This window comes from Stereum hirsutum (assembly GCF_000264905.1).
Source record: "Stereum hirsutum FP-91666 SS1 unplaced genomic scaffold STEHIscaffold_6, whole genome shotgun sequence".
Taxonomy (NCBI): Eukaryota; Fungi; Basidiomycota; class Agaricomycetes; order Russulales; family Stereaceae; genus Stereum; species Stereum hirsutum.
In genome coordinates, this window is record NW_006763136.1 from 1,391,758 (window position 1) to 1,405,899 (window position 14,142).

Consider the following 14,142-nt stretch of genomic DNA (forward strand, 5'->3'; position numbering starts at 1 on the left):
TATCGGTACTTGGTTTTGGAGTTCGTGTGGGTAAAGTAGGGTCAAGCATGATGAAATGAAACTCTTGGAATGGTACGAGAGATGGATGGCAGGTGGAACAGCAACGTCGCGGAAGGACTGAGGGCTCGGGTGTTTGCGTTCGTGCAGGGTTTTCGAGATGATTGTTGATTATGGTTTCGATGCACGTAGTTGTGCCCACGGTGCCGATCATCTCTAATACACCTATATCTTGAGTTCCAGGGTCTTCGGGTGTTGTGCCAGCTTGCGGCGTCATGGAATGCTCGACGAACAGGATGATGATGCCTTCGGTAGGTTGATATTCCATTGGCTGAGTATGTGCGCTCCCCTCAGCCTCAAGTTCATTCGCAAACTCAAACTGAAGATTCGCTTCCGAGTCATCTTGAACTTGAGATGCAGACCCGTTCATCTCGACCTCGTCATCCACACTTTCACCCTCAACACCATTATCATCCATCATCTCTTCGCATTCCATGTCCATACCATCCAGACCCTCACTGCCATAGCCTTCACCAACATCACCGTCACCACTGTTGCTCTCTTCGTCACCATTTCTCTCTTCGCCGCCACCATCACCGCCACCATCACCGCCACCATCACCGCCTCCACCATCACCGTCTCTGTCTCCCTCGCCGTCTCCGTCTCCGTCTCCGTGTCCCTCGCCGTCTCCGTCTCCCTCACTTTCACCGTCTCCCTCGCTTTCACCGCCTCCCTCGCCCTCATCATCTATACCGACATCCCTGCCTGCCTCCGCTCGACCACTGTCTTCTAGTACCCCAGGCAGCCTCTTGTGGCGCCACAACCTTCCTTTACGTTGCTCGAACTCGCATATCGTGAGATCTCGAGACATCCACTGGACCACGAGACGGACTCCTGTGAAGTCTATCCCCGTGCTTATCTTAGCAGTCCCAAGCAAGATACGAACTTTGCCCTCCCGAAAGTCTTTCAAGACCAGGCGTTCATGTGCATCACTGAGACCAGCATGGACGATATCCACGGTGGTTTCGGGTAGGCCAAGAGCAGCGAGACGAGACTTGAACCACCAGAACATGGATGTGAGACGGTCGATGTTGTCGGAGTAGATTAGGGTTGGCTCGGGCAGAGAGGGTCGATGTGTAGGAAGGAGGAATGCGAGATCGTGGAAAGTGGATGCATCGTATCGCATAGGAACAACAGCGGTAGCCAATTCGGGACGAAAATTTCCAAGATTGAAGAAGCGGTACCCAGGCTGAAGGCCGGCATAAAGCTCGAGATCCTGTCGATATGTGGCGGGAAGTGTGGCGGACATACAGACGAGTGGAATGTCGAGTCCAATGATACGGCGAAACATGTAGAGACGGGTGTACGCATCGCGCCAGGATTTCGAACCGCGAACGAGGTGCGCTTCGTCAACGTAGACAGCTGACAGTCGATTTTGGAAGTGTTTACAGTGGACAACTGGTGAGAATGTCGGACACTCGAGTTCTTCGGGACAGAGGAAGACGACACGGAAATCGCCTCGTGCAGTAGCCTCAAGAGTGGAAGGGGAGTTGTTTGTCGAGGTGACGAAGACGGACGAGAGTCCCATCTTTCTTGTTCTGTGCCGTCCTCATAAGTATGATTGTGGCCCATGACATAGAGAGAAATACGCACTTCATATCTCCCTCAGTGCCCAGCGACGTATATGGCGTTATCACCAAGGAGATACCTCGAGACTGGACCAGAAGGGGCAAGATCCAAGCCAGTGATTTCCCAGAGCCAGTCTCGGATATCACGGCGACATCTCCCTTGCGTTCAAGCACGCAGTTCGCCACATCCATCTGCATAGCGCGAAGATCCCACTGAGGCTCGATTATCGCACTCTGATGTGCGAGTTCATTCCAGCGTGCAGTAGATAGTGGGTCTAGAGGAGAGAGGCGGGGCTCGTTGTTAAAAGCAAAGGCTTCTCGACGAAGTTGACCTCGGCTGTTGAGGGAGTAGGGTGTGTACGAGACCGCTTGATTCTTCACTTCATAGCCTCCTTTGTAGCGCTTGACAGAGGATTGAGGTGGAAGAGCGTAAGGTGGAGAAGGAGTTTGCGGGACGGCAGGCAGGCGGCGTGGGACAGGCGTAGCTGGAGACGATAATGTCGAGTTGGGTGTGCTTGTGACTTTGCGAGAGCGAGATGGGGGCCAGACAGTTGTGCTCTGGTTAGGAGTGTCCATCCGAGTAAACACAGTAGAAGATAGATACAATAATATAGGATTATATCCTTCAGTAGTATAGAAACATGGCAGGCGTGCGCGTGAAGAGCAAGACGCGTTGTCGACGAGACGTTCGAAGGCGACGCGAAAAGAAAGATCGCGACTTGCCCCTGACGCGTCTCGCGTGGCTATCGCGTTGTTATCTGCTCCGACCAGATCCGAGAGTGCTCCGAACGTCCGGATCTGGGGCCCGCGCAGCTGAGAGCCAGGGTCCTTCAAACCCGTTGGCTCTAACCCAGACGGTCAGTGACGGGTTCCCTTTTAGGGTGTCGCTGGCCGGCTGGTATGAGACTAAACCCGCCTTTATTCGGATCCAGGGAAGGCAACTGACAGATCCCTCTCACGAGCCTGACGGGGTGAGGCCAAAAGGTGACCTGATTAGTGTCGTCGACCGTACCTGTGCTCTTTGGCTGTGCTCAATGAAAAATACTCATCCTTGGCATATACAGGTCTATGAGGGCTCAGGATTGAGCGCTACGTGCAAGCCCGAAGGCGTAGACCCCATGTCCCTTATAACCTTCACTCGAGTTGTCACCCTCTTTGACACCTCCCTTGTCCATCACTACGGTAACCTAGTCCCCTGGCCACCGGATCTATATGATCTCTGCCCATGTCCGCGAACGCAAGTACTCGCTCCGATATGCCCCAAGAGAAAGACCCAGCGTCGACAAAGGCGCGAGAGCAGGCGACATGGAAACGTGCGAGAGGTGCTATAAGTTGTGCAGAGTGTAGAAGGTCTGTTCACGGCCTTCAACGACCCATTGCCGTCCCCACACCCCTACCGTCCAATGCTATCTCCCAGACGATTACACGGAGAGCTGGCGCAAGCCGTATCCACCCATCTTCTCTTACTCGTGGCTAACACCGGTCTATCCCTGCAGGCTCAAGCTAAAATGTGACAGGATTGTACCATGCTCCTCTTGCAGACGACGAGGTTGTGCTCATATCTGTCCCAACGGTACGTGCATAATCTTCGCAGCAAGCAATCAGGCTCCTTTGGCTCGCAATACACCGCGAGAACTTGGTCATTGTTGCTATCTTCGTCATGCGTCGCCCGTGTAATCGACGCATCGTCTCTTACGATCTTGTGTCATCGCTTCGCTCACCATCATCCTGTCAATGTGTTTACCCAAAACGCAATATATCCAATTGTATCCCTCTTTCGGACGTAGCGGTGAACATTGCTGATCTTTGGTGCTTCTGTGTTTCTAATTTCTCCAGGCAGCCTCGTCACAGGCCAAGGCACTCGGTAAGCGAACCCCTCCCCTGTTGGACTGCGAGACTTTATCAACGGTGCAGTCTCCCGCTCTCCGTGCAGCTTTGTTCTGGCCGACACCGACCGATTACACAACAAAATAACGGAAATGAGCACACGGATACGTCAGCTCGAGGATGCTCTCGCGCTCTCCCACTTCAACAGTTCTCGAGACCCGCATCCTCTCCTTAGCCGTGAAAACCTCAAAGTCAAGTCAATCATCGACTTGCACGCCGCACCCAACGCAGGCCCTCTTGATGGCGAAACGAATGGCGAGGGCGAGGGAGATGGAGACGACACCCCGTCCCTCGATATTTTTGGTACTCTGGCACTGAGAGATGACGGCGGCTCGACATTTTATGGGCGTTCTGCAGGTCAGGAGGTATGATCGTCTCACACACTGATACGCTCTCCTTGCGAACGCTGATGGTTGGTATCGGCAGAGTCTTCTTCTGGTAGGTATCTCCATTGGTTGCGAGCTATTCACACGCAATGCCGCTCACGTTTTTCAATCGTCTCGTCTAGGGAGAAAGCGACACGCCGGAAGGGAGCCCTGCTGGATTTCAAGACGGCGAGTCGAGTCCATCCATTGCCAACGTCGCTTCTGTGGCGGAGGTAGCCGCTACTGCGGGAACATCTACCGGCCTTCCTACCCACGTCCTCCAAGTTTCGTCCGCTTTCCCAGATGCATCTGTCAGCATGCCCCGGTACACTCTGGAGGCCTATCTTCCGCCATACGCACGGGCAGTCGAACTGATTGCGCTCTATCTCGAGATTGGGCCTTGGTTCTTCGGAGCAGTCAAGGAGCGGCAACTGAACGAGGAACTTATTCCTATGTTCTATCCGCTGGACTGCAGAGCCGAAGATACCTACTCCTCGCCCTCGGCCTCAGGTTCTACGTATTCTGCACAGAGCCCTAGCAACAATTCTGACACCCAAGGGCAGACTCCTAACAGTACATCGGCTCAGCCCAGCTCAGCAGCCCAGTCCCCCGCTGCGGCGTTTACTCCCGGTTCAACAGGGGGTGCCTCTCAATCGACCTCCAGCTCTTCCCTACCGGACCCGACTCCTCACGATCTGTCGCTTCTCTTTATCATCTTCTGCTTCGGGGCTTTGGTAGACGAAAATCTCCCGGCTGCACCTAATAATCCAGAGGCGGTGCGTTATTTCCTATTGACGAGGGCTGCATTGGCGCTCGACCCGGTTTTGGACAGGGCGCCGGCAGTGAGCACAGTCCAGGCGTTGAGCATGATGGCGATCTATAATGGCCTGGTGGCGAATGAGACGAGTATCGAGAGCACGTGGGCGTATTGGGGGCTCGCCGCGAAGTTGTGTCAGAGTGTGAGTTTATCATCCAACTAACGGCGCGCCTCCATGACTTTGAGATGCTTACCGACCATACCCATACAGATAGGACTCCGTACGTTCTTCCCTTCGTCTGTCATATAGGAGGTGAAATTGATAGGCTGACGTATTGGTGCACTCGTTCTATCACTGTTGGCTGGCTGCCACAGACCGTGATTGCGCGAGATGGAAGCTGTCTCCGGCCGAAGTGCAAAAGCGGAGGGCTTTGTTCTGGGAGCTCTTCATCACTGACTGTTGGCAGGTACGTATCTTTCACTTTTCCCCATCTCGTTTGATAAGTGTCTGACTCACCCCGAAATATATTTAGAGTCTTGCGACGGGCCGCCTGCCAACTTTCGCGTTAGCCTTTGTGGACTGTGAGCTTCCGCAGGATACTGAACAGACCTTATCAAATGATGGGAAGCCACAACATTCATGTACGCTTTCCCTCTTTCTCTTTATATCAACTTTCTCCTTCGGGGTATTGACTTCCCTTTTATCAGTTCCGTACTGGAAAGCTTTGTTCGGCAAACAGTGCGTCTCTGCCGTCGTCACAGGCATTTTCACAGCGCGTCCGCCAAAGTACTCCGTCATCGTCGAGGTCGACAGACAGGTGCGGGACCTGGACTTGCCACAATATGCCGTCGATCCACCGCCGAGGGGTGCGGGTCTGAGTGTGACGATGCAACATTACATGCCCATCAACTATTTCCACTTCAGTATGTCTCCTTCCCTCCTTCCTTCCCTCCTTCCTTTCATCCCGCTGACTTTGGACGTTCAATGTTGCATTCGTGAAGCGCTCATATACACCCACCGCACGTTCTTTGCCCAAGGGCTCTGCGACCAACCGCTCGACCCACTGAAGTCGCAGTATGCGCCGAGTATCCTGGCGGGGTATAGGAGCTCTTGTGATTTATTGTTGTTGTTGAGGGAGCAGTTCACGTTGTTTCCGGCGAGGATAGCGAGGTTCTGGGTGTTGTGGACGCATGCGTTTTCAGCGTCGGTGAGTCTTGACCTCATGCCGTTGATCTATTTTCCTTGGGACTTCTAGTCTAGGATATATTGAATACTGCTGGATATATGGAACGATGCTGACGGGACAGCTCTTTGGTTGGTTAGGTCATGCTCGCGCTGATCCCCGTCCGCGCACCACAGTCGAAACTGGCACATACGGCACTTATGGAACTCAAGCTCGCCTCTGATCTCTTCGAGGAAGCCGCCCCGTACGGTGGGCGTGCGGGGAAGATGTTGGTACGTATCGATTGCTCGGTTCCGCGGAGGGCTCTAACTCATAACCATCACTGACCGTGCTTTTACCTTTCCAGCCAGTCGTCAAGCGACACCTCTCGAAAGCGTACAATTCCTTCCAGACCGCCCGTTCGCAGCTGTCCAAGACGCCCGAGGGGATCTTTGCGCATCCCGACCGGGACGAATTTTCGATGTTCTCTGGGGTTACGCATACGGTCAATACGCGTACGAAGATGCAGCCTCCGCGGCTCAAGATTACTGGGAAGAGTTCGTCGACACCTGCATCTACGTCGGGAGGTTCAGGTTCGGCGCATGGATCGCAGACTGGGACGCCGAGTACGACTATGCATACGCCTGATATGGAGCACCCTGAGGCACAATCACAATCGCAGCAAGGACAAGGACATAATCAGCTTCGGGCTCAGAGCCAAGGTCATTCAAGTCATAGTCAAAGCCCGAGTATGGATACCGATAGTGCTCAAGGCCAGGCAGCGGAGCCATCGCACGTACAGAATCAAGCTCATACTCAAGCTCATCAGCATCCGTACGACGGAGACTACGCTCGTACCCAATCTGAATCTCAGGACCAACAACAAATCCTCCAGTACCCCGAATATCCCGAACAACACGCCATGGTCGTCGAGCCGCCAGTGGTGGCGTGGGGCCAGGCGCATCTGCATGCGTCGCTCGTCGACCAGCTCGCGACGTTCGATCGGACGCTGGATGCGCAGATTAGTAGTGGGGTGGCGCAGCCGGGGGTGTGGCAGGGTATGCCGGCTGTTATTTATGGTCATGGTCATGGTGGAGGCGGAGGAGGCGGAGGTGGACATGGAGACGGTGGTAGGATGGAGATGATTTCGTCGGTGGATCAGCATCGTCAACATCCTGGGGAGGGCGAGGCCGGTGGTCACGGTCAGGTTCCGTCGCACCCGCATGCGGCACCCATGCAGCACGTACCGGCTCAGGCGCAGGCTTTGGTGCCACACCCACATCAATCGCATGCACTCTATGACCCACGGCAACAGCACCAGGTTCACTCGACGTATGGGAGTGGTGTCGAACACGGAGCGCCGTCTGGAATCCCGTCGTCGTATTCCGCCCATTATGACCACCATCCTCAGCATCCTCAACATCCTCACACTCAAGACAGACAGGGCTACACTCAACGCCAGTATCCTTCGACTACTTCCTACTCTACTTCTTCTTACGACGCCGAAAGTTCACAGTCTTCGACTACTTCCTACTCTACTTCTTCTTACGACGCCGGGCGTTCACATTCTTCGACTACTTCCTTCTCCGCTTCTTCTTACGACGCCGGACCTTCACATTCACATGTGAGGATGAGCGAGAATTTGAGTCTGACGGAGGCGTGGAGTGTGTTTATGAGTCAGAGTTTGGACGTGCCTACGCCCAATATGGGCACGAACATGCAACAACCTTCGAGGCTTAGGATCACTGGGAAAAGCTATCCGACACCTGGATCATTTTCAGGCTGGTCGGCGCATGGGTCGCAGGCCAGGATGTCGAGCACGCACCCGCCTAATTCGAAGGAATCTTCAACACCTCACCCACGACAACCGCAACAAGCGACTGAAGCTCAGAGATCTAGTAGCCACGACCATAATTTGAAAAAGGAAGCCGAGAATGCAAACCAAGATCAAGTGGTAGAGCACGTACACATACAGAATCAGATTGGGATTTATTCTCAGGTCGAAGAACAACAACAGCACCAGCAACTGTACGTCGGAGAATATGCCCACGGTCAGGAGCAGGCACCACAAAGTTATCCCGAGCAGCACGCCATGGCAGTCGAGACATCGACTGAGGCATTGGATCAGGCTCACCTGCGTAAGTCACCTATAGACCAGCTATCGACGCAACTGATAGACTACTTCCCTGACCTTGAAACTTGGCTCCTGCCCGCTCTCAATCATTCAGACTACGGATCAAACGATGATGACGTATTTGACCATATTGCGCCTTTAGAACAGAAAGCTAGTCCTTCGCCCTCCGCTGTACTGCCTTCGCCTTTGTCAAATCAGACACGATCCGGAACCCAGTATTCCGACGGTTTCTGCATGGACGCTTTTGTTTCGTATATAGTCAGTCTTCTGAATTCATCTATGGTCATGTTTGGTAGCTCAATTTTCACTCACTTGGCTTTGTATTTGGATCAGCATCCCGCCGCCGAATCCGTCCCTCAAGGCACCAGTTCATCGGAAAACAACATAGCGGTCTTAGCGCCAGATGAACCTGACGCCAGGGCTTCGGAATACAATCTGGTCCATGACGATATCCCATCTGTAGATGACCAAATCGAGACTGCAGGGCAGACATTCATGATATACTGCTCCGGTGGAGAACCGTCTACCAACCCAACATCTACCTCGTGAGTGCTGTTCTTTGTATACGTAGGTGCCAATCACAGGACCTCTGATTCTACTCGGTTTCCTAGCTCCAATAGAGAGAGAGACTACATCTCTACGGAAGACATATCGGCATTGGAGGAGCACTTGTCCGACGGAGGATGTGTCGTTTCTGTTCATCAACCCCATGAAACGATTGCCTGGTTGGTCACCAATTACGAAGCTCCTTTGCTCAAGACATGCCGCGAGGGCGACATCGGCGGGCCAGTACCGGTGATGCTGTCTCCTGAAACAGAGGCATTCGCGTTATTTGGGATTGCTGGCCTCCTGCTTGACTCTGCCGCTAGAAAGCTCGCAGATCTTTCTGGCTTTCCGGTCATAACAAGGCCTAAGGATGACGATCCGAACATCACTTTCAAGGTCTCACAAGAGTGCGCACCATTCACTGAACTTGAATGCCTTATCGGAGCTGAGTGAGTTGCATTGGTAGGCAGAGAAGCGATTACGGAAATGATAGTGATAATTCATATGATAATGGGCGTGATTGGGACCGGGGACATGGAAGGCAAGTCTACTCCGACAACGAAATGGAAAACGACACTGACACCATCTTTACGGGAAATGGGCATCATAGGGGTATTTTGACGAGTCGACAAGATCGTGGCGCGCATGGTAGCGGCAACAGTGGTTCAGAGCCTGAGGGACTCGATGGTGACCACAACAGGGATGCCACTGGCGATGGCATTAGGGGAAGCTGTGATCGTGAAGATAGTCGCCGTCAGGGCGAAGATAATGATGACAACGACGACGACAACAATCGCAAAGAAAATCAGAATAGTCATCGGAAAGATAACGATGGTGGCTTTGGCGGCGGCGGCGGCGATGGTGGTGGCGGAGGTGGCGATGGTGGAGGCGGAGGTGGCGATGGCGATGGTGGTGATGGTGGAGGTGGTGGTGGAGGTGGTGGAGGTGGTGGAGGTGGTGGAGGTGGAGGAGGTGGCGGAGGAGGTGGCGGCGGAGGAGGTGGCGGTGGAGGAGGTGGCGGAGGCGGTGGAGGGAGTGACGATGGTGATGGCGATGGCGACGGCGACGGCGACGACTCTAGTAGCCGTGACATTGGCGGCGACAGAACCAGCAGAAAGGGTAACAAGTGGAAGAATGTTTGGCCACAAGAAGATGATCCTCACGAACTAACTCTGGACGTTCATCTCGTCTCAAAAACCTCTATCGAAACCACCATCCGGGTGCATTCATCTTTCAGGGCGAGTAGCGGTCCTGAGCTCATATGTAATAAAACGAGACCCTGATGACGTGCACCTTCTTCACAGTTCGGAACCCCGCCTAATGGTGTTACTCCAGGCTCAACAGACTACCAATACCTCATGGAAGCACGGCCTCGAGGTCATGCTCAAGTCTCTATTCAAGAGTTCGCAGTCAGGACAGACAGCAAGTACCTTCGTATTGATCGTTCATACGGAAACATGGTGTTTCTGGGCCCCAAACGTTCATTGTATTGGTCGGAATTGTGAGTCTTATTTCGTATGTTCTGAGCCGCGATCTTGGTACACAGTGAACCCTGACCCATCATAATGAAAGCCTCCATCGAGGCCACACTCTACCTCAAGTGATTCAAACACAGAGCATACAACACACTCAACATACAGACCTGTCCCTAAATGCCAGTCAAACCCCTGGGGCCAGTATTTTATATTCGCGGGCCGAACAGCAAGGAATTTTAAGGGCAGATATCTCGGTATGTCCGTTATATATGTGAAGATCGGATAAAGTGCTCACAATACCCTTTGTTTACGTGCATAACATGAACAACGCAGCCTATACAAGAATGGATAGTCGAGCAAAAGGATGGCCTCCGACGCTCGGCCGCATGTCCTACAAGGTCGATCGAGTCTTGTGATATTGTGTATTCTCGTCATGAGTCGTATGCATCGCGACCCCAGAATCCTATGAAAGTAGCCTTCGGCTTTTCAATACAGGCAACTACAGTGAGTATATTCCTCGAGAATGGGCTGTATAACCCCTAAAATAACCATACTGACTCAACTTCGTGCTGGTAACTATTAGCCTCTTCCACGCATCTCATTCATCTTCCGAAACCAGCTTCATTTGTTCTCTTCGACCTCACAACCGAAGGTGCCATATGTTGGTGTTGTCATCGTCACATCAGTGAGTTTCCTACTCTCCGAGCCTCCGTGCATGAAATATTGGTTGTCGAGAATGCTGGCTCATGCAGACTCATTATTACTTATCGGGGCGCGAAGCAATATGTGGCTGATATCCAGCGTCCACGACGACTGTTGATTGTTGGTAAGGTGCACGCCGATCTCAGGACACCGGAAGACCCTAAAGGTGAGTATTCGCTGAAACAAGAAATGCATCGTGTGTCACTAGAAGCCGCAGACCTGGACTTACTTTTTGTTCCTCTCCTGCAGTTAACAGTGTCGATGTCACTGATCTTCCTGAGAAAGAATCTGGTGTCTCCCTTTCCCTCTCGGAGCACATTCCTCCCCAACCATCATTTCTCGCCAGGTTACGGTCTCCTTTTAATTCCTTTAAGGACCGTCAGATGGACACGAGCGGACAAATTTCCGAAATGCTCATGCATGAGCGACTCCCGCGCGGCTGGGATGTTACTTATAATGAATGGAGAGAACCTCTCTACCCCAAGCTTTGCCATCAACTTCAACCTGCAGAGGATCTACCACCTGGCAGCGGAGAACCACCGGCCATTTGTATATTGAGACATGTTCCTGTACCATGATGGGATAACGCCGCCGGATTACACTCAGATTCGGCGGAATGGTTTTCGGGCTCCACTCACCTTCTTGATCAACTCTGCCTGTTCTCATATTGACCAGTTGCCTTGTCACACCGTTTATACACTCGCACGGTGGAGTTTCTGTCCTAGAAGTACATCACAGTCATCTATCTTGGAACAATATCCAGAATGCCGTTATTTAACTCCCAGCCAGACTTTCAATTTTGGTTTATGTGCCCTCAACAAGTTCCATTTACTGCGAGATTGAATTCAGATGCTCGCATTATAGCTTAGAAAAGATCCCACCCTCAGGGACGGCATCCTTACCCTTGACTTGCCTCCCTTCTTACCCACCAAGTTTCGCCCATTCAACCTGGCCTCGATAATGCACTTTTTGGCTCTCTGTCCTACTCTGCTTGGAAATGCTGACTAATCACTGGCATCATTAGCGCAGGAACTTAGTCGTGAGAAAGAGACTTGTCGTGGCACAAATGTACTTAACCATGACAGAGATGGAGTGACGGAGGCGCTAGCGCTGAACCATGTATTTTGTGGCGATTACCCTAAGGAGACCCGACTGACAGCATCATATAGCGCCCTGGCAGCTTGGACAAGAATATTTCACTCTCAGATCCAGTAGCCCGGCCCTCGACTTCCCTCCCTTTGTACGTACGGAATTTTCCCCCTCCAACTTGGCCTCAATGACCCACTTTGTCGCCTCCCTCCTGCGTATCGACCATCTCTTCTTCCGATTCTGTTTGCAAATACTGATGAACGAGCCTCCTCGCCTTCACCACCTCTTTCACGTTTCCTGCGAGCCCGTACGGTTTTTTCCCCTTGACGATTTGCTGTTTCGCTAACGTGACAAGTGCGGCAGGAAGATCATGGAGCGTCGGACGTGTAGGCGTGTCCGGTGCTTTATGTTTTCCCTTGTCCTTGCTCAGAGTTCGTGTCGTGGTCCGTTTAGTGATGACGATGCTCGGGGTCCCTTAGGAGTCAGATGGCGGAACTACGAAGGGCTCCCTGGAGTCAGGATTCGAGCGGAGGAGGGATATGTCCCAGCCGGCTTCAGGATCATCGTCCATATAGAGGTTGTTGCGGAGGCAGATGGCGTGGTACCAGCGACGACAGCCCTTTCACGGACAGAAATGCATCAGGATGTTGTCGTCTGGATTATATGGGCTTCTGTGACGATGCTTCAGTATAACATTTATGAGATAAACATACAAGCCCAAGGGTGAGACACACCTGCATATGCATGTAGCCTCAATATTATGCTATTTATGTAAGCGGCCTCGTGAGTTGGACGTCGGCCTTATGTTACGAGCAGTGCAACAGGTCTTGGCTCACTGTGATGCAACGCTTGAGATGATCGTAGGTTCGATGGTAGTAGAAGGTCTCATCGTCGAAAGTTCGTGGGTTCAGGCTTCTTTCATCGTATGGCTTTATGTTAGCAAGACCTATTGAGGAAATAAGGTTTCAGACTTTGTAAGTAAAAGGAAAGGGGGGGGGACCTACCACTAACACTATGAGCTGTAACATAGTCACAATGGCTTGAGAGAATCCGTTCATACCTGCCGCAACTCGAGGCGTCACTAGCGAGCATAATTTTGAGCGCATGCCGCATCCACGAACAGGAAAGCAGAACCTACAAAGGCTTACACTCTTGCTTGACATCTTGGCCAGAGTAAAACCACTCTATCTTGATCCAAGTCTACAAGACCGACAACACACGAGAACGTTTAGTATCGACGTCGAAGACATAATAATACTGTGAGACAGCTTACATCGTCAGGCGAGGCTCTTTGAGCCATCTCAGTCATCTTGCCAATCCAGAGCTGCCAAAGTGGTCGATCTTGGTCGGCAGCTCCGTCTGGTTCCGCGCCACACCAGACAGCAAGGCTGAGTCGTGTAGAATGCCTTATGCTGAGCGCATCATTCAAAAAACCAAACCTGCACACGACGAAACTTACAAGTCACCCTGTTGAAACCGATGCTGCTCTTGGTCTCATCCATAACTACCGAAACATAAGACGAGAATGCACGCGACGAGAATCCAGAAACACTGCCGTCAGCGTCAGCCTGAACTCGCCATTTGACACCATCCTCATAAACGAAAACCATGTGAAATACTTAAACGGATGACACGTACTGTAAAATCTTGAGCTCTTTTTCAACTTCGCCCACTCTTCATCCGTTGGAGGCACATCGCTATCATCATCCGGCCTTTGCCCCTTTGTCTGGGTCCTGGATCGAGTGGCACCACCTGGCTTGGTCTTCTTTGTCACCTTCTTGGTAGTGGTAGATGTGGTTATACGTGATTTCTTTCGTGCAGCGGGCATAGCTATGAGAGATAGTATACCATGGAAGGGAATTGCCTGACGAAGCCTATGACTGTTAGTAGATAATGTGGAGTGGGACGCTGACTGCCACGAACCAACCGCGTTCAAAGAGGTTCAAAGGGCCTATGTTGTGGTGGACCACGTGACTGACCCAGCCATAATATCGGGCTGGGTTTCCCAGAATGGTGCTCGCTTCGAAGACCGAGTTCTCCCACGCGAATGTATTTCCAGGCAGCCCTACAAGTTGAACAGCAGTCGAATGCAACATACAGTAAGAGTAGTGCCAATGAAGACTTGCGGGGCATTTATGTCAGGTTGTGCAGGCATGTAATGACTAGTGGCAAAAGGAGTCAAGGTGCAAAAAAGACCGGATGAGCAGAACCCATCTCGATTTCTGTGTTTGTGTCTGAGCAGTGAAGACTGTACATGCCGCCACGAAGTGCCACTCGCATGAATAAATCACGTGCAGACGCGTCGCGGTTCAATGACACCGCTCTGAAAAGTCAACTTTAAATCATAGATTGGTTTGGACGCAAAACTCAGGAATACTGTGGGTATCAAACTGAAGCCC

At 52.1% G+C, this 14,142-nt stretch overlaps 3 protein-coding genes across 3 annotated transcripts; 1 reads left to right on the top strand and 2 right to left on the bottom strand.

The window, feature by feature from the left end:
• Nucleotides 1-1,135: 1,135 nt before the first annotated feature.
• STEHIDRAFT_55937 (P-loop containing nucleoside triphosphate hydrolase protein) lies at nt 1,136-2,201 on the bottom strand (the record flags this gene model as incomplete). Its single annotated transcript, XM_007303142.1, has 2 exons — nt 1,136-1,595; nt 1,651-2,201. Coding segments are annotated over 2 exons (1,011 nt in total), but the record flags the coding sequence as incomplete, so codon positions are not given.
• A 649-nt stretch (nt 2,202-2,850) lies between these two features.
• Nucleotides 2,851-7,258, top strand: STEHIDRAFT_121038 (uncharacterized protein; the record flags this gene model as incomplete). Its single annotated transcript, XM_007303593.1, has 11 exons — nt 2,851-2,975; nt 3,122-3,198; nt 3,462-3,489; nt 3,559-3,877; nt 4,021-4,840; nt 5,010-5,101; nt 5,168-5,276; nt 5,343-5,558; nt 5,637-5,842; nt 5,959-6,090; nt 6,165-7,258. Coding segments are annotated over 11 exons (3,218 nt in total), but the record flags the coding sequence as incomplete, so codon positions are not given.
• A 4,557-nt stretch (nt 7,259-11,815) lies between these two features.
• Nucleotides 11,816-13,574, bottom strand: STEHIDRAFT_121039 (uncharacterized protein; the record flags this gene model as incomplete). Its single annotated transcript, XM_007303594.1, is given in 9 exon segments — nt 11,816-11,947; nt 11,967-12,207; nt 12,478-12,506; nt 12,580-12,689; nt 12,748-12,824; nt 12,882-12,943; nt 13,017-13,131; nt 13,203-13,236; nt 13,382-13,574. The coding sequence occupies 9 exon segments, from the start codon at nt 13,569-13,571 to the stop codon at nt 11,816-11,818; spliced, it is 990 nt and encodes a 329-aa protein (XP_007303656.1).
• Between the last annotated feature and the right edge of the window lie 568 nt (nt 13,575-14,142).